General features: G+C 43.4%; 1 protein-coding gene across 1 annotated transcript in view; it reads right to left on the minus strand.

Annotated features, from left to right (window-relative positions):
• The window catches only part of DPP6 (dipeptidyl peptidase like 6), a 671,848-nt gene that overhangs the window by 259,513 nt on the left and 389,029 nt on the right, over positions 1-23,306 (minus strand). The window contains exon 4 of the mRNA XM_040643764.1: positions 9,633-9,727. Coding sequence (XP_040499698.1) covers positions 9,633-9,727 — 95 coding nt within the window. The remainder of the gene's footprint in view (positions 1-9,632; positions 9,728-23,306) is intronic.

Here is a 23,306-nt window from a genome sequence, read left to right on the forward strand (position 1 = left end):
TGGCCTTCTACACTCAGAAATCACTCTGGGTCACATTCCTTGACAAAGGCTGATATAAACTGTGATATAAGCTGAGTGATATATATAATGATATAACTGATAGAAGCTGAGACAGTGAGGATTTTGTTATGCTCTTTTGAGAAGCCCCTCACTGTCAGTCTGAGGAATAGTTTCATGCACTTCCAACCATCCCGGTCCCCAAGCCACCAAGGACTGTGGAAATTGTAGGCTGTGGGTCCACCCTTTCACCAGGCGCAAATAATGGATGCAAGACCACCTAGCACATTTGTGAACATTTGCTCCAAGACTATTTGAATCGGGATAAATCTCCCGAACAAAGCGGGCCATGGTTTCAGGTTTGCCTGAGGTCAATTCCCGCAATATTCCTGTCCATTTTCTACCAGATTATTTGTCCTTTCCTGATCAATTTGGAAGAAGTCTTTGTAGTCTGTAGATATTAGCCTTTCATTTGTTCCCTAGACTGCAAATATTGTCTGCTATTTGTCTATTGAATTTTGCCTTTTAATTTTAAAAATTTAAGACATTTATATGGAAGTTAAACAAGGCTCTTTTTTACAGCTTCTGGAAATCATATTTTGGCAAATTTGTCTCTTTTGTGCTAAACCAAGCAATGAGTTTTCTTTCTAACATTAAACTTTTACTCCAAGTGGAATTTAATTTCATACATTTGTGAAATCAACATTATCTCCTTGTAGATAGTGTTAGGTGTGCCGGCAGTGTTTTCCTTCCTTCCTTTTTTTTTTTTTTAAGATTTTATTTATTTATTTGAGAGAGAGAGTGAGAGAGAGAGAGCATGAGAGGGGGTAGGATCAGAGGGGGAAATGGACTCCCTGCTGAGTGGGGAGTCCGATGCGAGACTCCATCCAAGGATCCTGGGATCATGACCTGAGCTGAAGGCAGACGCTTGATGGACTGAGCCACTCAGGCGCCCTGGCACTGTCTTCTAATTATGCCACCAATTCCCCTGGTGTATCAAATACTGAATGACACTGGAACGTCTGTCTGATTTCTGTAGTCTTGCAACCCCCTCTGTGCTGTTCCCATACTAACGTGGAGGGTTTTGACCTTATACCATGGATTCAAAAAGCCTGTGATGTGTATGCTGCTTACACCTCTTACTATGTGAAATTCAGAAATTTCTTACCTTCTCTGTGCCTCTGTAAAATGGAGATAATATCTGTGACCCATGACTGATGTGAAAATTCAATGAAGTCATTCCAATGCCTGGCACATCACAAGTACTCAAAAGTGTTAGGTGTTACTGAGCTGAGTGCAATTCTTTCTTGCGTGTCAGGCAAACGAGTACACATTACCATACATTTAAAAGTTTTTATGGCTACATTCAGGGGTTTGTGGCAATTACGATATTTTATCAAACGTCTAACATTAAATTTCTTCCATAGTTATAATTGGGATTATATTAAAGTCTGATATCAATTTTAAGAGATTTAGCATATTTAATAGTCTTCTTATCTAAGATTATGTTATACCTTTACATTTTTTCAAATATTCAGAAAGACCTTATAGTTCACTTTAAGTTTTATGCAGCTCTTAGATTTATTATAGGACTCTATGGTTTTTGTTCATACGGCGAATGGACTAGTCACACTTCTAGGTACTTATGATGGCGAAGAGAAAGCTACTGATTTATTTACATATTTCTTGTAGGTGGCCATAGGGAATATTTTTTCTTATTAATTGCAGCTTATTTAAACTAACATCTTTTAGATTTTCTAGGGATAGAATTATGTTACCAGGAAAAGAGAGAGCTTTTTCTTCCATTTTCTAGCTCCTCTCCCCATCTCTTAGTTTGCTTGTGTCCCGCATACCCTGCTATCTCCAAGAACACATTAAATATGAATAGCGATGGTGAGCACTCCGGCCTGACGATAATTGAAATGGTCTTACTGTTTGCCATTGAGGATGAGTTTCACTGCTAGTTGGCTTCTGGTAAATGGTTTTTATCATATTTAAGCAGGTTTTCACTCTCATCTTACCCAGAAATTTTATTAGAAGTTGCTGATGAGCTTTACCAGATAAGGCTTTCAGCGTCTTGTGATATAATCATAAGGCTTTTTCTGTTATTTTGTAGTCGTAATGGGTTTTGTTGATTGATTTCTTGATATTTAAATGCTGTTGTCACAGGGACACGATTCAGAGCATATTACGATTCTGATACACGAGTGAGCTCGACGGGCCAACACTGAATCTATAACGTTTGCGCCTACTGTCGCTGGGGAGGTTGCTGTGTAGTTTACATTTCACATTTTTTGGGGCTATTTAGTCATAATCACTAACACAATTTTTAATAATATTATCCTGGCTTTAAAAAATATTGGTCCACATTTATGACAACCCCGTATGTATCAGATTGTAGGCATGTTGCTGGCGAGACACTTATCTAAGGGCTGGTGTCCTGTTTTCATGTAATAGATAAATACGTGTGTGATTATTAATGCGGGAAAGGAAAGGTGGCCATTAGTGGAAGAAAGAGATGCAGAATGATAGAAGGCCCCAAATGATCACGTAGTGGAAAGGAAATGAACAGCAGGAAGCCTAAATATATCCACTGGGGGTTTTGGGCAAATCTCCTCATAAAGGAAAACGAGGACGAGAAAAACAAGACTAGTAACGATAAAACCAAAGCCAGACGTTGAAAAGATTAGAGTCACAGGGACACTGCGTGCAACCCCCAGGAGGCTCAGGTAGATGAGGGTCCGAACCCGCCCTTCCCAGCCCAGGAGGAAGGAGGGCGCGCGGGCCTGGCCGTCCTCGCGGGGACAGCAGCCACCGTCTGCACGGATGGACGTGGATGGACGCAGGTAGCGCTCCCGCACCTGTTCTAAGAGCCAGAAGGAAATGCAGCTACTACAGAGCAGAGGGGACCTGCCACCGAGAAAAGTCTTTCACCTTGACAACAGGTCATTCCACTGCGGGCACAGCGCGGGCTGCGTGCAGCTCCCCTGACTCCGTATTTTGCGTGCGTAAGCCTTACTTCTGGGCAATGTGCAGTGGCCCCCAGGACCTGCAGTGGTGGGCTCACGTACCCCGGTGGGGACCCCATGCCCCCCGCTGCGGCACCCTCCTGGGTCCTGGGCCGCTGGCCCGCTGGCCGCAGCCGGACCCCGTAGGCGACCTAGAAACGAGGTAGCTTGGAATTCGACAAAGCCGAGTTCAGCCCTGGAGACTCTCGGCTACCAGCTGTGACTCAGAAAAAGATATCTTAGCCTCTATAAACCTGTTTTTTCACCTGCAAAGTTAGAAGAATATAAAGTAACTGCCGCTCACAGGATTTCAATTAAATAAGGAGATGTGTGTCGTGTTTGCATAGTAAGCACTCAAATATCCCTTCTTATTTCGTTCACCCTGCGTGCACCTTGCAGCGCCCTCTTCCTCGAAGGAACCCCGGGTTTCCACTCCACGGCCTGCTACGCCTCCCGACTGGGGCCGAGTGAGATCCGTCCGCGCCCGCGCCCCAGGCAGCCAGCCGGAGGGGCGAGCTCGTCTGCCCGCACGCGAACGATGCGGCCCGGGCTCGTCAATTTTGCTTCCGTCACGGGACCCCGGGTCACCCTAATCGTTGCCTTCACCAGGACCTGCTTCCGCTTCACGGGGGTCGGAAGCAGTCCCGGGGGGCTCCTTGCCTGCAACCTTTCCCTCCTCCCAATCCTCCTCGTGTTGGTCATTTATTTTCCTAGAGCGCGCAGGCCTGTCCTCAAAAATCCCATCCCTTTCCGTTTCCAGCCGTGTAAAGGCTGGAGCATTGAGTCAAGGGCTCTATGGCCTGCTCCCTGTCTTTCTCCTGGGTCCCTACGCCACAGCCTTCCAACGCTCCCAGACCACCTGCGCCAGGATGCGGACCTCCCCGGACTGCCCGCCAGACTGTCATTGCTCAGCCTGTTCGCTGCTGAGCAAGGACGCTACTTCCCACGTTTTCTAATGGTGTCTGCCTTTCAGGGGCTGTGGGACGTCCCTCTCTGAGTCTTATCACCCTTCTCCCCTTCCCACCTGGGGCTCCCTGCCCGCAGAGCCCCCACTGAAGAACAGAGGTCATGCAAATGCATGCTTGTTTAGATCTGCGTGGAAAGGCCCCCAAGAATCAACTTGTTTCATTAATCCTTGTCTCCACCCACCCACCTCCTCTAGCCCAGGGCCTTGCGCAGAGACACACATGTTTAATCTCAAACGACAGAGTAGAGATAATGACGGAAACGCTACGTCAGGCCACCCTTAACCTTCGCAGCACAGCAGGTGCAGGGCCCGAAAAATGAAGCAGCTACTTTATTTCTTTTCGGGTCTTTTAAAGACATAGGTATAAAATATTCTCCTCGTGTACTTAAAAATTATAATGAAAATAAGTGAAAAAGAGAAATAGAAAAAAAAGAGGAAGAGGGAAAAGAAAGAAAAGAGGAACGAAAAGAAAGAGCATCTGAGACACAAAGGGGAAAAAGAAAAAAAAGATGCGGAAGGACAGAGGATGGACAGAACCCTGCAGACACAGAAAAAATATAGGACAGAGTGCACCACAGCTTTTGACAACATTCTTGCAAAAGACAGTGACTTTTGATGCCATCCCTTTGTTCCTGGACTTGTGGGGGGGGGGGTTGCAGCTCAGAGGCCAGTCTGGCTGGAAGTCAGGGAGTGTAGCCTCTGTGGGGAACAGACAGCTGCTACCTGTCCCACCAGCCAACGTTTGCGTCTGTGAGAAAACGAAGCCCATTGCGGCCAGATACTCCTATTTTTCGTTAGAAACCAGAAACGTGGATTTCCAGTTTGTAGAAACCACTCTGTGGGTCAAACAAAACAGTTCAGTGGGGCTTTTGGGGTGTCTTTTGCATTCTCAACTATACACAAAAACAAGGCTATTTCCTCTTCCTGGCTTGTACTCAGGTGCGAAGTGCAGCCAGCCTTGGGTTGGCAATGCCTGTTGGCCACGAGAGCCTGCTTCTGTCCAGCCACTGGTCTGCTGGGAGGAGTGTCACCCAAAGCAGGAGGATAAGAGCATGTGAAGTGGGGGATAGGTCCACAAGCCAGGGGCTGGGGCTCCCTCCCGCCTGCGGGAGCCCACCTGCGGAGCCCACCTGCGGAGCCCACCTGCGGGAGCCCTGCATCCTGAGTCCGCACAGGGGGCTCTGCAGAGGGCACATGGGAGCAGCCCAGGCAGGTGGGCTGCTTCTTCCTCCAAACGTGAGACCACAGGCTCATGAAGCCCTTGATGGAAATTAAATGAAACAGAATGAAGTGAAAACTAGTAACTGTGAAAGTCAAGCCCTGGATGAAGGAAAAAAGGAAAAAAAAGTGGTCTCCCGTTCTGATCGCCAACAAATTCCGGAGTTCCTCCGCAGCACCGCGAGCCCATTATTCCTCTTGATTCTGGAATGGGTCTAATAATACTTGTAATTATTTCCCCCTCTGTGAGGAGTCAGAATTCATTAATTTTTAGAGACAGATAAAAATTCAAATTCTACAGTCTAGTGATTATATAAAATCAAAGGGGAGCATAAATTAAAGAAACAAAAAGACTTTTTATTTAAATGTTAATTTAGTAATTTAAATAAGTAATTAAAACAAGTAGATTAGTAATTAAACAAGTAAAGACATAAAAAGTAAGAAAACCTGACATAAGCAGAGCAACAGGACAATTTTGTGTGCACGTGTTTCCCCTTCCAACCACTTCCAGAACTGTCTGCGGTTCCTCCAGTCATTGTTGGAGGAAGTCTAATCTCTTTGAAACGTGATGCTGAGTTCTTAAAAATCTGATTAAAATTATTGAATAAAGGGCCTTGAAATGGCACTTATGGAAATCATCACCACGAAAAATATTATACGAAGTATTCCCCACCCAACCAGACGAGCTCTTCGCACAGTGCAGTGAGCACTTCCTAGCCTTCTCAATGCACAGAGACCACGCGGGCAGTTGTTAACTGAAGTGTAAGTGTAACGTCGTATTCTTCTGTGTTTAAGGTAACATCATACATATTTCCATATTACTACCATCTTCATAACTATTCTTTTCCTGGCTACATATTTCATCTACTTATATTCAATTACTTCTCTAGCTTCAAATATTTTCACTTTTTAGATTCTTTACTTACGAAAAATTTCCTGGAGTGAGAAGAAATGCATAAATATTTTTACTAATCTTGAATGTATTGCCAAGTTGCTTTCCAAACACAATGAATGGATAGACAGATGGACAGATCGATGGGTGGATAGATGGACAGATGGACGGATGGATGGATAGATAGATGATAGCATGGACGGATAGACAGATGGCAAACGAAGAAAGGAAGGAAAAAAAAATCAGTATTCTCCTCAGTAGAGAAAAGATTCATAAGGTTTCTCAGGAACCTGGCAGCCCTTGCCCAAATATCCGAAGACCCAGTTTGGGCCAAAGACATATCTATAGTGTTTCATTTCTCAGGGAAAAACGGAATACATAACAAAGACCTTTTCATAATTTGTTAATTTGTTGACAAAAGAGTCTTCCAGGCGCATAAAAATAAAATACGTCATTGGGCATTTAAATTATTTTAAAAATAAGAGTAAAATGTAATGTCCTGGAATTCCTGGGATTTCAAATATGTAATTCAAATGAAAGTCAGATTAGGTTTGATTTCTTATTTTTGAAAATTCGAGAGAGCGTCCCTTGCTATAATTCCTACTACCAGTGGGTAGCTTCGAGGACGCTGCCTGGGAAGCAGCCCAGCCTGAACGCTTCTAGAGAAGGAGTTAAAAAAAATTGGGGGGTGGGGAACGCCTGGGTGGCTCAGGCGGTTAGGCATCTGCCTTCAGCTCTGGTCATGATCTCAGGGTCCTGGAATCGAGCCCCACATCTGGCTCCCAGCTCAGTGGGGGGCCTGCTTCTCCCTCTCCTTCTGCTGTTCCCCCTGCTTGTGCTCTCTCTCTCTGTCAAACAAATAAATACAATCTTTAAATAAAATCGGGGTGGAGATTCTACCCCCTGCTACAGCTGACTCGGTCACGCACTCACCCTGCCTGAGCTCTGAGCCGTCCGGGCTCTCTGGTCCAGCCTAACGCTCTGGAACCACACGTGACTCGTGCCCACATTCCGGCATGTGGCATGTAACCCGTCACTCAGTCCTTACAACGCTCCATGGAGGCGCGCGGAACTTACACAGCTGGCCCGAGGTCCTGTTGCTACTGAACAAAGTGCAGGCCCGTGGCTACAGTCGAGTGCTGAACACGGGTCCGTGATTACTCTGTTCTCTTCAAAGCTTTTCTGCTGGATGGGCGTAGTGGTTGCCTTTGTTCGCACCCCCTTCCACTGATCCGTCCCGGGAAAGAGCCGATCGCGGGAAGCCAAGGACCAGAAGGAAGCGGCAGGCAAACAGGTGTGGACACCCTAATGTGACTTTGTGTGTGTGAGGGTCTGCTGGGGGTGAAGGAAAGAGAGCGGGGTCAGAGGTCAAGGTTGCAGGGAGTATTTCAAAATCCTGCTGACCACCGCACGCACAGCTCCATGTCTGTTTCTCCACCAGTTTCAGATCCACCAGTTTCAGATCTCAAAGCTTCTGGGTTTCAAATAAGAAGAACCCCCCTAGCTAGTCATCAGAAAGGCAAGAGGACAGAACGCCCAAGCGCCGCGGCTCCATGTTCTCACTCAAAGACCCCCCACTCCAGGTGCAGACGATCCTGCAAACTCCCCCTCACAACACCATGCTTCGCTTGCTCAAGAAAACCCACAGGAGAAAGCCGGTCCACGGGGCATCTCACGGAAGACCCACGTTCTAGGCTGCCGCAAGAAAGTATGGCCCACCTGAGGCACGAGAATTGTAACGACTGGCTCGGCGGAACCCTAGCACGGCCTTCTGCATCCTGGATGACGGTGCGGGCCCCGAACCGACTTCCTCTTTCTCCTTCCTTTGAGGTTTGCTTACAGGAGCATTTAAATGGAGCTTCGAGACACGAGTAAAGTAGGCACGATCCAGCACCCGTCGGGCTGTGCGCATCTGATGATCCGTCGGTGCTGGTGACGGGAGTGAAGTACGGCGTCTTGAGGAGGAAAAGACTGCACCGTATGGAATCAGCCCTCCAATTCTCAGGGGAGCTCTTCCCTTTCTCTTACCTAAGCTGGTTTCTGAAGTCAGCTTATTATTTGGCTTAAACAACCTCACTTAAAATACATGATCTGTCACAAGCTATTGATCTGAGAAAGAGAAGACCGTTCCTGTTCCTGTATTTTGTTACTAAGTGCAGCCGTGTGCAGGGCGCCTGGCTTGCACTAGCCTGACGTCCTCACAGACGCAGGGATAACATGCTGACATTAAAACGCACTTACCCTCAGCAACCATCTGATCATTTTCTCCACTCGATTAATATTACAAAACCATTTGTGCAATTTCAGTATTTTTAAGTGGGTTGAGTGAGATCTTCTTAGGGGAGTAATTCTACCAAAGAAGATTTTTCAATGCAAAAATGCATGCGCATTCCTTCTTTTTGGGTCTCACTTTGCAGAACACGATTTAATTCAATAAAGCTATCATCTGGGAACTACAGCATGATGTGACCTTGCCAGGCCTCCCTTATACCAGCAGACAGTCTGGGTAAAGGGAGGATCCATTTAATACTAAACCTCAGTGTTTTTTTTTAAAGAATAAAGTATGTTTACACCAAAAATAAATGAAATAAAAATATTTAGGGAGCTGAATGTTCTCGAAGAGGGGGGAAGAGGTAGAACCGCACTTCCACGGGCTGGGGGACGGGCTCACCACCCGGCTGTGGGACCCTGAAAAGCTCACTCCCCAGCTCTGGGCTCTGGATCCTTATCTGTAGAACCAGGGAGCTGACTAATCTTTTCTGCAGTTTTCCTCTAATGCCTGCATTCGAGGATTTCAGGACACCTGTGTCTCTGACTCACATCAGAGGTGTGTAATGACTGTTTTGATTCCGAATCCTCGTGTATCGGACAAGAAAGCAACACACTCCCTAAAGCTGACGGTCTCCTTTAATAATGATGAGCATAAACGTACTGTAAAAGAAAAAAAGAGAATTCTCTCCAAATTGATTTTTGGTGCAGAACTTCGGTGAATGTCTTTAATAAATACCTTCAGCTGTACATGAACTCCGAATCTTAACGTTACTTAAATCTTTGGAAAACCAGGTTTTCCCAGATTCCAAAGCAGTGGCATTAATATCGACTCAATACCTGTTTTAAAGCATAAATATCCCTTAATGTCATCAGAGCAAACACAGTCAGTGCCTAAATTAATATTCCCTGTGCGTGTGGAGAGGAGTTTAAAAAAAAACGAGATTGAGCAAGGCCTCCTGAAGTATTCTCTGTGCATTAAAGCAATTGTTCTGTAAATGTCTAAAGCCTTAGGACGTTATCTTCCAATTCTATATGGTACGCAACACTTGTCTCCAACACCTGCGGAGAAACGTCCCTCGCGCTGGAAGAAACTGCTCTCATCTTATTAAATTAGCGTGGTTTCAATTTCACATTATCTTTAGTTGTTCAGGCTGTAGTATTACAAGTTTATTGCTTCTGCTCGGCGCTACTGAAAGTTGAAACCCAAAGTCATTTTCTGCTTTATTGACTTGCAGGAGGGAAAACTGAAATTATCCTGGTCATTAGAGAGAGTACTTACAATTTTTTTGCCTTCTATTAACACTGTAGAAATATTTGTTTCAACGTTCCGTAGGATCACACTTCCTTTGTGCTCTCTGTAGATGAATTCTTTATCTACAAGAGAGGAGATAAAGAGGAAACACGAGACATTAAGGGACTCAGTAGGCTTCTGACGGACACTTTCAGCAAAGGAATCAACTAGTTCTGACAAAAGTAGATCCTGTGTTTCATCAAAGGGTCCTTTTAATCTGGAAAAGGATATTCAGCTCCTTGCCACATAACCTCCCATGAAGCTTCTCCCTGAGTCTTTCTCCTACTCCACACACTGACACATAAGGCACGAGGGTGCAGGCCCAGAAAGTCCTGAGGACATTCTCGACCTTTCTTGAGTAGGACACACAACGTAGACACACAGGGCAGAGTAAGAAACTCACTACCAAAAAGCAGAGGCAATACTTGGCACGAAGGAGAATGATCGCCTGTCTCTGGAGCTTGCGTGAGATTTGTACGTGGACACCTGCTCCCCCTACGTCCATATCCTGCAAGACTGTTTCCCCTTACCCCACAGCTTCCCCTGCGACCCCTGCAGGACTTGGCAGTGTCTTGGTCACGCACATCCTTGTGTCTATACGCCCCATCCTCAGTGACGGTGACGGTGGTCCTTTGTATGACCAACGGAGATTTCGAATAGCCCTTAGGAAGTCAATACAGCACCTAGGCTGATCACCACGGGCGTCGGGGCACATCTGCAGGCACGGAGGCGTGTGTACCGACTGCGACCGGAGAGTACATTTTCTGAAGGACAGGAGTGCTGGTGGGGAGGCGGGCGCACAGTGGGGACAAGAAACACTGTCTTTCTGAGTGAAGGTGGTGATACGGAGCCAGTGTGATGGTCCGGCATCTCACACAATAATCAGTGGCGGAGCGGACAACACCCTGCAGACTGCTCTTTATTCTATTTCATAGAATTACATTCTTTTCTTTTTTATTCTGTTCTGCTACTTGCTTTTGGTTTTAATTCTCTCTTCTTTCTCCAGTTTAAGATGGAAGCATAGATCTTTGGTCTGATTTTCCATCCTTTCTAATAAAACTATCAAAAATTACTATTAAAAATTTCCCTCTGTGGATGGTGTTAGCTACATCTCACAAACTTTGATATGCTGAGTTATGTTATTATCCCGTTCAAATTATTTCTAATTTTCCCCGCAATGTCTGCTTGGTCCAATGATTATTTAGAAACACGTTGTTTAATTTGCAAGTATATAAAGTTATTCTCGCCCTCTCATTTTTATAGATTTTTAATTTAAATTCGCTGGATCAAAGAGTACTCCGTACACGATTTCAGTCTTTTAAAACTCACTAAGACATTTTTGTGGTCCCTAATATGGTCTATCCTCGTAAATGTCTCGTAGGCACGTTTAAAGAAATTGCTGATATGGTCGGTTCGTGTGTGTGTGTGTGTGTGTGTGTGTGTGTGTGTAGTTTGTTTCCACTTGTCTCCTCCATTTCTTACTCCCCTCTTTTTTTTCTGTCTTCTATTTTATTGTTGGATACTTTTCAGAACTTTACTTTCCCTATTTTAGCTGTATTTCTTTGCATTTCCTCTAGTGCTAGTCCTAGGGATTAGAATATATACTCCACTTTTCAGTCTGCAATGAGTTAATAATGTCCCACTTCTCATGAAATCCAGGAATCTGTCAGGTTTTCAGTCCACGCCCAGTCCCGTGCTGTTATCATTGTTATGTGGATTACATCTAGAAACTTTACATCTCCCACAAGGTGTCACAATTATGATTTGTAACAGTATATCATTGATAAAGAGATTAAGAAGAAGAAGTCAAAAAGGAAAAAACGTCTTTCGCATTTGCCCATTATTTGACATTTCTGATGCTTTTTATACTTCATCAAGGATCTGAGTTTCTACCAGGTGTCATTTTCCGAGATCTTGCTTTAGGCGTTTGGTTTCTGGCAACTGAGTCCTCGAACTTGGTTTTATCTGAAAACATCTTTGGTTTAACCTTCATTTTTGAAGGATATTTTCTCTTTTTAAAAATAAATTTTTTTAATTTTAGAAATTATTTTTAAATTATTATTATTTTTATTATTATTTTATTATGTTCAGTTAGTCATTTAAGTAGGCTCCACCCTGGGCTTGAACTCACGACCCTGAGATAAGACCTGAGCTGAGATTAAGAGTCGGACACTTAACTGACTGAGCCACCCAGGTGCCCTGAAGAATATTTTCTCTTAATATAGATTTCTAAATTGATAGCTTTTATTTTTTTTTTCTCTTGAAATTTTGTTCCACTTTTTCTGGTCACCATGGTTTCTAACGAGAAGTCAGCTATTAATTGAATTGTTATTTCCCTGCATATGCCATTTCTAATGCATTTTTTCTTTTGCTGTTTTCGACACTGACTTGTGGTCTTTGGTTTCCAACAGCCCAACTACAACGCACTTTTCACTGGGTTTCTCTGTGTTTACTCCGAGTGAGGAGTATCTTGTATCTGCAAATCTACGTCTTCGTCAAATCTTTAGCCATTAATCTGCCAGATATTTTTTCTATTTATCCATCTCCTCTCCCAGTACTCCAATTGTACATATATTGGCAAACTTAATATTATCTTTTTTTTAAAGATTTTATTTATTTATTTGACAGAGAGAGACAGCCAGTGAGAGAGGGAACACAAGCAGGGGGAGTGGGAGAGGAAGAAGCAGGCTCCCAGCAGTGGAGCCTGATGTGGGGCTCGATCCCACAACGCTGGGATCACGCCCTGAGCCGAAGGCAGACACTTAATGACTGAGCCACCCAGACGCCCCAAACTTAATATTATCTAAGAGTCTCTGATGCTCTGTTCATTAAATTTATTTTTCCTCTGTTCACCTTGAATAATTTCTAATGATCTCTCATGAAAGCCTCTTTGTCTTTCTTTTGTCATGATTATCTGACTATCAACACCATCCCGTGCATTTTTAGATTTCCATATCTGTGTTCTTATGTTTAGGATTTTCCATTTTGTTCTTTTTACTGCTTCTATTTTTCTGCGGAGATTTCTCATTTCCCTGCTGAGATTTTCATTCATTGAAAACATGCTCAAGTTAATTCATTAAGCATAATTATAATATATATTTTAAGATCTTTGTCTGTCAGTTCTAAAATCTGTTTTCTTTTGGGGTCAGACTCAATTAATTTTCTTTTATGCTGAAAGTATGTTACTTTTTTTTTTTTTTTTGGTTCTTTCTAAGTAGGGTAATTTTGCACTATATCCTAGACATTATGGATATCAATTTCTGGACACTCTGGGGTTTGTTAATATTGTCTAATGAGTGTGGTTTCCTGTGCTCCACACTAGGTAATTTTCTTTGCTAGGCACGGACTGCCAACTTGGGCCAGCAGCTTTACTCTCGATGTAGATATTTACCTGCAACTGAACTGCTTTGATTCTCTTCCCTGCATATGTGGCTCCCAGGTCAGAGCCACCACCGGCCCTTGCTTTCTATCTTATTAATCCCTGTTCTGTCCTGTCTCATTATCCCCTCTTCTTAACTTTTAAGTTTGACACTTAGCTTAATTTCAGCATTTCTCTTCTTCTAACAGAATCACAACTGGTGCTATCCATTTCCTTAATTATGTCTTTATTTGAGTCCACAAGTTTTAACGGGCAGTATGCTCATTACTGCTTTGGTCTATGCATTTTTAGTTTCTGTCATGGTTTCTTCTTCAACCTAGGAGTTACTTAGAATTTCTAATTTGCAAATGTATGCGAAAAACTCTTCTTTATCTTTTTGTTATTGACTTGTAATTTGCTACATGTGTTAGAAAAATTCATATTATTAATTCTTTGAAATTTGTTGAGTCTGACTTATAGCCTGATGGATTCATTTTTGTAATGGATGTTCTCTAATTGTAAGATGCAGGGTTCTATATATGGTCTTTAAATGAACTATCTGGTTGTATCATTAAATTGCCTCATTTCTAGCTTATTTTTTGTGCGCTTCACCTTTTCTTAAGGAAAAAAAAAACACCATACTGAAATTTTCTAGTATGATGATGGATTGATGGATTCACTCCTGTTATCCTCCAGATTTTGTTATAAAACAAAGTTACATTTTGTAACTTAATAGATGAGTGAAAGTTTAGAATTTTATCTTCTTAGTGATTTGCAAGATTTATTTTTAACTGCATTTCCTATCCCTAATAATGCTTTAAAAAATCATTTCTCTTTTGCCAAATAGGCAAAGTAATGGTATATGCCTTAAATTGCACGTGTGAACATTCAGTGCCGTAATGGACGTAACACCTGAGATGAGCCTGACACGGTGCCAGGCCCGGGGCCGGCTCTCAGCAGGGTCAGCGGCTACTCTTGTCTCAGTAGAAGATTGGGAGTCATCTCTGCCTCCTTTTCATCTCTCATCATCAATACTCCATTCCGCACCTGGGCATACCGCCTTTGAAGGCTTCTCGAATCACCTCGTCCTCTTGGCTTGCAGTGCTCCGGCCCCGGGTCTGACTGCCAGCACCTTCACCGTGGACGCCTCCAGCGGCCTCCCCATGGGCCGCGCTCCCTTGGCTCCTTGCTCTGAGCACACAAGGACACGCCGTCTTTTAAAACTTTTTTTTCCCTGAGTCCTTTGGCAGAGACTGCTTTGGCCAAAGTCCTTAGCCTGACATTCAAGTCCTTCACATTCTGGCCTGGGTTCCTCTTCCCATTTTATCTTATTTATTTATTTATTTATTTAGTTAGTTAGTTATTTATTTTTTAAGATTTTATTTATTTATTTGACAGAGAGAGAGAGACAGCCAGCGAGAGAGGGAACACAAGCAGGGAGAGTGGGAGAGGAAGAAGCAGGCTCATAGCGGAGGAGCCCGATGTGGGGCTCGATCCCAGGACTCTGGGATCACGCCCTGAGCCGAAGGCAGACGCTTAACGACTGAGCCACGCAGGCGCCCGTCCTCCTCCCATTTTAATTTGCTGCCACCCCCCCATTACGCAGCTTCCACCGTGTCCTGCCTTCCATGCCTCCCTGACCCCTCAGGCCACTGCGCGGCCTGCAGCGCCTTCTCCCACTCCTGCCAGGGGAGCTCTGTCTGGACGTAGCACAAAGGCCTCTTCTTGGCGAAGATTTTCATGACTCTGCCAGGCAGGATTCGCCCGTCTCCGCTCCGCTCCCCACTCCTCCTGCTTTATGCTCAGGCAGCCTGCTCTTCTTCGTTGGCTGTTCTGTCTCCCCACGAGAGCGCCTAATGCAAGGGAAGAGGCCACACCTTCTTGATTCTCTACCTCTAAAACCTAGTATAATGACTGCCAGGAAACCAGGTGCTCAAAATGCATGATGCATTCACCAAATTAACACCATCCGTGTCCGATTCACCAAATATGCAATGTGCATGTGACACAGTCACCAGACCCGCTGTGCGAGAGAGGCTGCTCCGGGCCCACGAGGTCACAGGAAGGAGGCATGGGATGGTGGTTTCACAAATTATGCCTTCTGTGCCTCCCGAGATTCTGGGATGGCTATTTTATTCCCTCGCTGTAGTGCAGTGAGATGCCCCAGAGGGGAGTGCAAAGTGCGTCTGGATGCTCTGAGGACAGGCAGGCGAAACTGAAAGGCCAGGCTCGACGGGGATTCTAAGAAACACAGAGCGTGAGGTCTTTAGGAAAAGATCTCCCCAAGAAAGTCTTGCATCGCATCACCTGTTGCTACGTACTTTTCATATGTCGAGCATTCAGCAGGCTGCATTTAAAATATATCATGAATTTAACTGTTCTGTGTACTTCAGTTGTTCTTCAAAGCTAAATAATTAAAGAAGGAAAGAATCGGCCTTGGTTGCTAGCACAAGGAAGATGATTGCTTTTCATTATCTTTTTTTCCCAAATTGTGATAGAAAAATATGTAGCAATGTCACACATGATTTTTCTTGCTCTTCCAAAAATAAGATAACATTCCAGTCATTTCCTCTGAGTATCATATATCAGCTGACTTCACGTAATGCTTATTTTTGCCTGACAGTAATATATTTTTTAGAAACCTTCAAAGGTCTTTCCCATGATGAAAACAATTTAAAATGTATGGCTTTCTGGGGCGCCTGGGTGGCACAGCGGTTGAGCGTCTGCCTTCGGCTCAGGGCGTGATCCCGGCGTTACGGGATCGAGCCCCACGTCAGGCTCCTCCACTATGAGCCTGCTTCTTCCTCTCCCACTCCCCCTGCTTGTGTTCCCTCTCTCGCTGGCTGTCTCTATCTCTGTCAAATAAATAAATAAAATCTTAAAAAAAATGTATGGCTTTCTGGTATTATAGATTCCTTAGCAATCGAGATATGTAGTTCTCATTGCCAAGTATGACTTGCATGTTGGTCTTGAACGGTATCTGTGATTCTGTAAGTATCACAAAGAATAGCTTCAGAGGAATAGACTTTAATTTCAGACACATACTGCAGAGTAAATCTGACTTTGCTTTATCTTCTTTTAAGTTTTAGTAACTGCTAATAGAAACACTGTTCTATCCGATTTACTGCTGATTTCACTTTCTTCTCAGATACAAATGACTTGTACTCATGGATTCCTATAACACATGGCATACAATGTGTTTCCTAAGAAATTCATCATCCATATGGTGGTCATAAAATATAAAAACTAAGAGGCAGCCCACAGAATGGGAGAAGATATCTGCAAATGACACTACAGATAAAGGACTGGTATCCAAGATCTACAAAGAACTTCTCAAACTCAATACACGAGAAACAAATAAACAAATCATAAAATGGGCAGAAGATATGAACAGACATTTCTCCAATGAAGACATACAAATGGCTAATAGACACATGAAAAAATGTTCAAAATCATTAGCCATCAGGGAAATTCAAATCAAAACTACACTGAGATACCACCTTACGCCAGTTAGAATGGCAAAAATAGACAAGGCAAGAAACAATTGCTGGAGAGGATGTAGAGAAAGGGGATCCCTCCTACATTGTTGGTGGGAATGCAAGTTGGTACAGCCACTCTGGAAAACGGTGTGGAGGTCCCTCAAAAAGTTAAAAATTGAGCTACCCTATGATCCAGCCATTGCACTACTGAGTATTTACCCCAAAGATACAGACGTAGTGAAGAGAAGGGCCATATGCACCGCAATGTTCACAGCAGCATTGTCCACAATAGCTAAATCGTGGAAGGAGCCGAGATGCCCTTCTACAGATGACTGGATTAAGAAGTTGTGGCCCATACATACAATGGAATATTCCTCAGCTATCGAAAGAACGAATTCTCAACATTTGCTGCAACATGGACGGCACTGGAGGAGATAATGCTAAGTGAAATAAGTCAAGCAGAGAAAGACAACTATCATATGATTTCTCTCATCTATGGAACATAAGAACTAGGAAGATCGGTAGGGGAAGAAAGGGATAAAGAAAGGGGGGTAATCAGAAGGGGGAATGAAACATGAGAGACTATGGACTATGAGAAACAAACTGAGGGCCTCAGAGGGGAGGGGGGTGGGGGAATGGGATAGATGGGTGATGGGTAGTAAGGAGGGCACGTATTGCATGGTGCACTGGGTATTATACGCAACTAATGAATCATCGAACTTGACATCGGAAACTGGGGATGTACTGTATGGTGACTAACATAATATAATAAAAAAACATTAAAAAAATAAAATAAAATAAAATATAAAAACTGATCTGTAATCCCTGGCATCCACCCTATCGTCCAGAAATACCATTTCGCACTAAACAAAATCAGTATGCACCATGAGTTGGCCATGCTTCCCGACTTAAGGACACGTACAATTACAATTGCCAATCAGATGGTAATTAGTGTGCGTTGGCTACAGTCAAGTTTGGACATTAACCACAGCATTGTGCTATAAGACGTGATCCCAAGCACATAAGCAATTCTATTAATGTTATGAGAAAGTGAGATGTTTATATATAGGAGAAAAGAGATCTACATTTCAAATCATTATGTTCAGTTGAAAGCTAAAACCCCGTACAGTTAAACAGATTTGCTTATATTTTTTACAGTATTTGTTTGCTACTTTTGTCCCCAGAAGGTGTCTAAGTGCATGATTATCTCGGATACTCAATGTGAGTGTCCAGACACCATTCTCAGGAAAAAGAACAGGAACATTAAAGAAATGGGCATTTCTAGATCCAAGGTACACAAAGTACAATGTGAAAGATCTCACTGGCCAAGAAGCAAGGCAGTTTTCAGGGACTGATGGGGACACAGACCCTATGACCACTGCAGGCTGCAAAAATGGCCCTAATTCTTCACCCCATCCCGCCCATGGCCTTCGTGTCTAGCTTTGCCAGGCTCCTCTCGTGACTGTGGGCTCAGATGCATGCCTTGAATGGGTCACTGAAATAGGAACCAGCAGACACCTGAGGCGCCCTTGCACAGTCTGACGTGTCTGCCTTGGCTGTGGGGCTGCATGTCTGGCCCAGTCTTTTGGCCCCAGGAAGAGAAACAGATGTGGAGCCCAGCTGAGTTACCCAGTCACCGAGAAGAGGCCATTGCAGATCAGCCAGGGGCCAGCTGGTCGTCCAGCCCCAGGAGCAAACCAGCAGCAGGTAAGCAGAGTTGGTCAACCACCCACCAGCTGACAACCAGCTGTGTGAAAGGTAAGTGCTTATTCTGTGTGTCACTGAGGGTGTACGGTCATTACTTATACAACACCCTTGTGGCACTATGGACAAGACAGAACCAGCGGGACAGCTCTCAGGTCCAAAGCTGGTAAAATTTGAACATCAGAAAAACAATACCATAGTTGATTAAAACACACTGAATCTATAAAACAGTTCACTAATCCATAATGGAACTCCCAAAAGTAAAAAAAAAAAAAAAATAAATAAAGCAACTCATTGATATTGAGCCCTTACTCTGAAACTGGTATTAAAAATGTCTATACTAGGGGCGCCTGGGTGGCACAGCGGTTAAGTGTCTGCCTTCGGCTCAGGGCGTGGTCCCGGCGTTCTGGGATCGAGCCCCACATCAGGCTCCTCCGCTGGAAGCCTGCTTCTTCCTCTCCCACTCCCCCTGCTTGTGTTCCCTCTCTCGCTGGCTGTCTCTATCTCTGTCGAATAAATAAATAAAATCTTAAAAAAAAGTCTATACTACCCAAAGCAATCTACACATCTAACGCAATCCCTACAAAACACCACCAGCATTTTTCACAGAGCTAGAACAAACAATCCTAAAATTTGTGTGGAACCACAAAAGACCCTGAATAGCCCAAAGCAACCTTGAGAAAGAAAAGCAAAGCTGGAAGCATCATAATTTCGGACTTTAAGTTACATTACAGAGCTGTAGTGATCAAGACAATACGGTACTGGCACGAAAACAGACCCGTAGATCAGTGGAACAGAAGAGAAAGCCCAGAAATGGACCCTCAACTCTGTGGACAACTAATCTTGGACAAAGCAGGAAAGAATATCCAATGGAAAAAAGACAGTCTCTTCCATAAATGGTGCTGGGAAAACTGGACAGAAGTACTTTTATTTGCTAATTTGTCCTATTGTGATCATCAGAGGAAATAATATTGACGTAAAACCTGAGTTTACTTTCCACAGGAGTCTGCTGCCCTCGCATAATGCCCGCTGACGAACAGGTTATTCAAAAAAGTCTGTCTTCTCTATTTGTACTGGGAAACAGCAAAGTCGTAGACCCCTGTTGATGAAGTGTGTCCAGAGCTCAGCACTGACTCAGCTCTTAGCACTTTGATTAAAATCATAGCCCGCAGACCACGTGATATAGCTTTTTTGAGAGTTACTGATTTGCTAAAATCTCTGTATTGGAGACATAAGTAACATCAGTCACTGACCAATGAATTTCAGAATCCGCTAACCATTCAGGACTTTCGAAGAAGAACTGATTTTGATAAAATTTGGTAGCCTAAAAAACAGCATATTTAACCTCACGTTGCTTCATTTCTAGACAAACTGGTAGCCAACATCACTTCTTTTAATATATAATAATTTTTTATTATGTTATGTTAGTCACCATACAGTACATCCCTAGTTTTTGATGTAAAGTTCCGTGATTCATTAGTTGCATATAACACCCAGTACACCATCCAACATCACTTTGGACAGTTTAGTGATTTTTTTTCATAGCCCATCTGTGGAATTTTGTCCGTATCTTGCACATACTGAACTTTAATTGAAGAAGAATTTTTTAAAGGTAGAAATCAAGAAGCTCATGATTTTAAACTAATGTAAAATAGACATGGGTCAACAATTTTATTTTTCTCAGGAATTAAGGAGAGGAGTAGGAAAATATAAAGAGGAAAATTAAAGACAGACACACACGTAGGCAGTCAGAAATGCTGGGGTGAATTTGGCGCAAATCTGGCTTTTTCCGTGGAGGGGGGTGGGGCAGAGGGAGCCAACGGCAGCTCCAGTAGGCAGGAATTACTTGCACCTGCCTGGCAAGAATCCTTTGCGTGGCTATCCGTTCTCTCCAACTTACAGTCCTAAAATAACTCAAAGACAGTGATAGGAGTAGACATCTAAAGAGGCAAACAGCCCGGGGGGGGGGGGCAACACCGTGTAATATTCTACCACAAGGATACTCAGTGGTCTTTTTGCCCATTTCAGAGTCTTTTAAGATTTTTTTGACACTTTTGATAATACTTGTGGTTGATTTGCTCTAAGAGAAGTTTACTAAATAAAGGAACCATACTATAATCACTTTAAAGCCCTTCAAGGAGTCTTGTATTTTTATAAGACAAATAATAAATATCCTTAAAAACATGTCATTAGCACGGGACTTCCTAGCTGATATTTCCTTGTTCTATACCAACCTAAATCTTTTTGTCTTATAAAGCCTCTTACCTGTATATTTTCTTTTATGATAGATTCAGGTGAAAAAAGTTGAAAAAAAAAAAAAAAAGCCTATGGCTCAGGTCATGATCCCCAGTCCTGCATCGGTCTCCTTGCTCAGCGGGGGAGCCTGCTTCTCCCTCTGCCTCTGTTGTTCCCTCCTGTTTGTGCTCTCTCTTGCTCTTTCTCTCTGACAAATAAATAAAATCTTTAAAACACTAAACATAAATACTTAAAAAAAAGCCTAAGTCTGCAAATAAATTATTTCTCTCCTTAGCCACATAAGCATATGGTTGTCAATGTTAAATATGGAAAGAAGTGCTTTGTTTTTGAGTGGGGTTTCAGTATAATAAGCTCTTTAAAAGTCTAAACATGACTCTCTTGAAGCACATAAAAATTGTTCCCCATACGAAGAATGGAAATTTAAAAGATTTTAAAAGCTATCTGGGCAGTTGATTAATCAAAGACAAAATTGGGCAATCTCAGATCTTATGATGAAAACTAGTGAAATTCAAATCCCCTAAACATCATCTTTGAATTATAGCTACTTTTCCAAGTCGTTTCCAGGCTGGGATCAGCGTATGTCTGTGTGATTACCCAAGTTGTAAAAGTGGATGTTGTGGTGTCATTTGTGATCATGATTTGAAGCCCACAGAATTTATAACCTGCCTTCTTCCATCTATCCACCCATTTCAGCCCCAGACAGCCCAGCTCACAATCTTTGTGATATAAGCCAGAAAAAAGGAGTAGTATAGAACATTCATTTTTTAAAATCTTTGGGACGCTTTGGCTCCTTTGGCCTGAAACACACATATTGACTTCAGCGGTGCTGCAAAGCCTGCGAGCATCTTCCAGGAAACACCAGAGCCTCCCCGTCTCGACACGAGCACTGTGAGGGGCTGCGCATGGGGCCTCCCAGGTTGGAGTCCACACCAGGCTGCTCCCTGCGTATGTTGGGCTTTCTGCCTAACAGCATCTCCGTTCATAGTGCGTGCGCGACAGTTCCTATATCCACCCCACTTTATTGTATGTTCCTCGGAATTAGGGGCTTTGTCGTTTTATTTTCTGCTTCCTTTTTTTTTTTTTAATATTTTTATTTATTTATTTGACAGAGATAGAGACAGCCAGAGAGAGAGGGAACACAAGCAGGGGAGTGGGAGAGGAAGAAGCAGGCTCACAGCTGAGGAGCCTGGTGTGGGGCTCGATCCCATAACACTGGGATCACGCCCTGAGCCGAAGGCAGACGCTTAACCACTGTGCCACCCAGGCGCCCCTTCTGCTTCCTTTTTATGAAAAATTTTAAACTTACAAAAAAGGAGAGAGGACTTCAGTGAATGCCCATGTAAGTACCAATTCACCTTAACACTTTTGCCATGTTGGTGCCTTCTTTCAATTTTTCAGCTGAAAATATTTACACATAAGTTGTATCGTTTTCTTTCCTCCCTGAATACTACACGTGCGTCTCCAAAAGTATACCCTCCTTATATCCGCAACAACCTTATTCTCTCCAACAAACATGGCTGCAACTTTCTAATAGCATTGAATTCCCAAGCCATATTCAGATTTCCTCCTTCCTTCTCGAAATATCTTCTATGGCTTTTTTTTCTCCCTGCTCAGATCAAATTAAGGATCATAATTATACTTGATTATGTCTCTTGAGTTTCTGCTAATGGAGAACAGCTCCGAGTTATTTCCCTATATTAGGCCAGCTGTGGTGTGAACTCCTCCACACCCTGGACTTGGACTGTTTCCTCACGGAATGATTTAACACGTTTGTCTACAGCGTCTGGTTGTCCGCTGGTGAGACAGGACTCTAAGGTGGATTTGTAGGTGAAACGGTGGTCCCCAGATTCCTCCACGGTACACAAGCGTTTTCCCGTCAAGCCTGGCATGTTTTCTCTGAGGTGATATTTCAGCACCAGGAAAATACCCCAGAAACTTCCTTGGAATGAGTTTAGCATCCACTGAGGGTCCTTACCTGAACCAGGTGTTTCGGGGGGGCTGTGAATGACGATTTCCTACCTTCATCATTCCTCCCACATTTACGAGCTGGCAGTCTTGTGAAAGGAGGACCTCCCCCTCCTAACAGGCCACGTGTCAACCCCCTGAACCACTGACACAGTAAGACGATGCTTGATTTTTATTCTTTTCTCCAAATTTGTATTTAAATTCTAGCTAGTTAATATCCTGTGATACTAGTTTCAGGTGTAGAATTTAGTGATTCATCACTTCCATACATCACCCCGTGCTCATCACGACAAGCGCCCTCCTTGATCCCCATCACCCATCTCACCCATCCCCCACCCTCCCCCTCTGGTGACCACCAGTTTGTTCTCTGTAGTCAAGAGTCTGTTTCTTGGTTTGTCTCTTCTCTCCCGCTCCCCGTTCATTTGTTTTGCTTCTTATATTCCACCTATTAGTGAAATCATATGGTGTTTGTCTTTCTCTGACTTATTTCACTTAGCATTGTACTCTCTCGCTCCACCCATGTCATTTCAAATAGCAAGATTTCATTCTTTTTATGGCTGAATAATGTTCCATTGTATATATAGACCACATCTTCTTTATCCATTCTTCAGTTGATGGGCACTTGGGCTCCTTCCATAGTTTGGCTATTGTTGATAATGCTGCTGTAAATATCGGGGTGCATGTGTCCCTTCGAATCAGTGTTTTTGAATCCTTCGGGTAAATACCTAGTACTGCAATTCCTTGATCGTAGGGTAGTTCTATTTTTAACGTTTTTGAGGAACCTCCACACTATTTTCCAGAGTGGCTGCATCAGTTTGCATTCTCGCCAACAGCGCACATCTTTGCCAACACCTGTTGTTTCCTGTGTTGTTGATTTTAACCATTCTGACAGGTGTGAGG

The sequence above is a fragment of the Ursus maritimus genome, unplaced genomic scaffold, assembly GCF_017311325.1.
Source record: "Ursus maritimus isolate PB19 unplaced genomic scaffold, ASM1731132v1 scaffold_3, whole genome shotgun sequence".
Taxonomy (NCBI): Eukaryota; Metazoa; Chordata; class Mammalia; order Carnivora; family Ursidae; genus Ursus; species Ursus maritimus.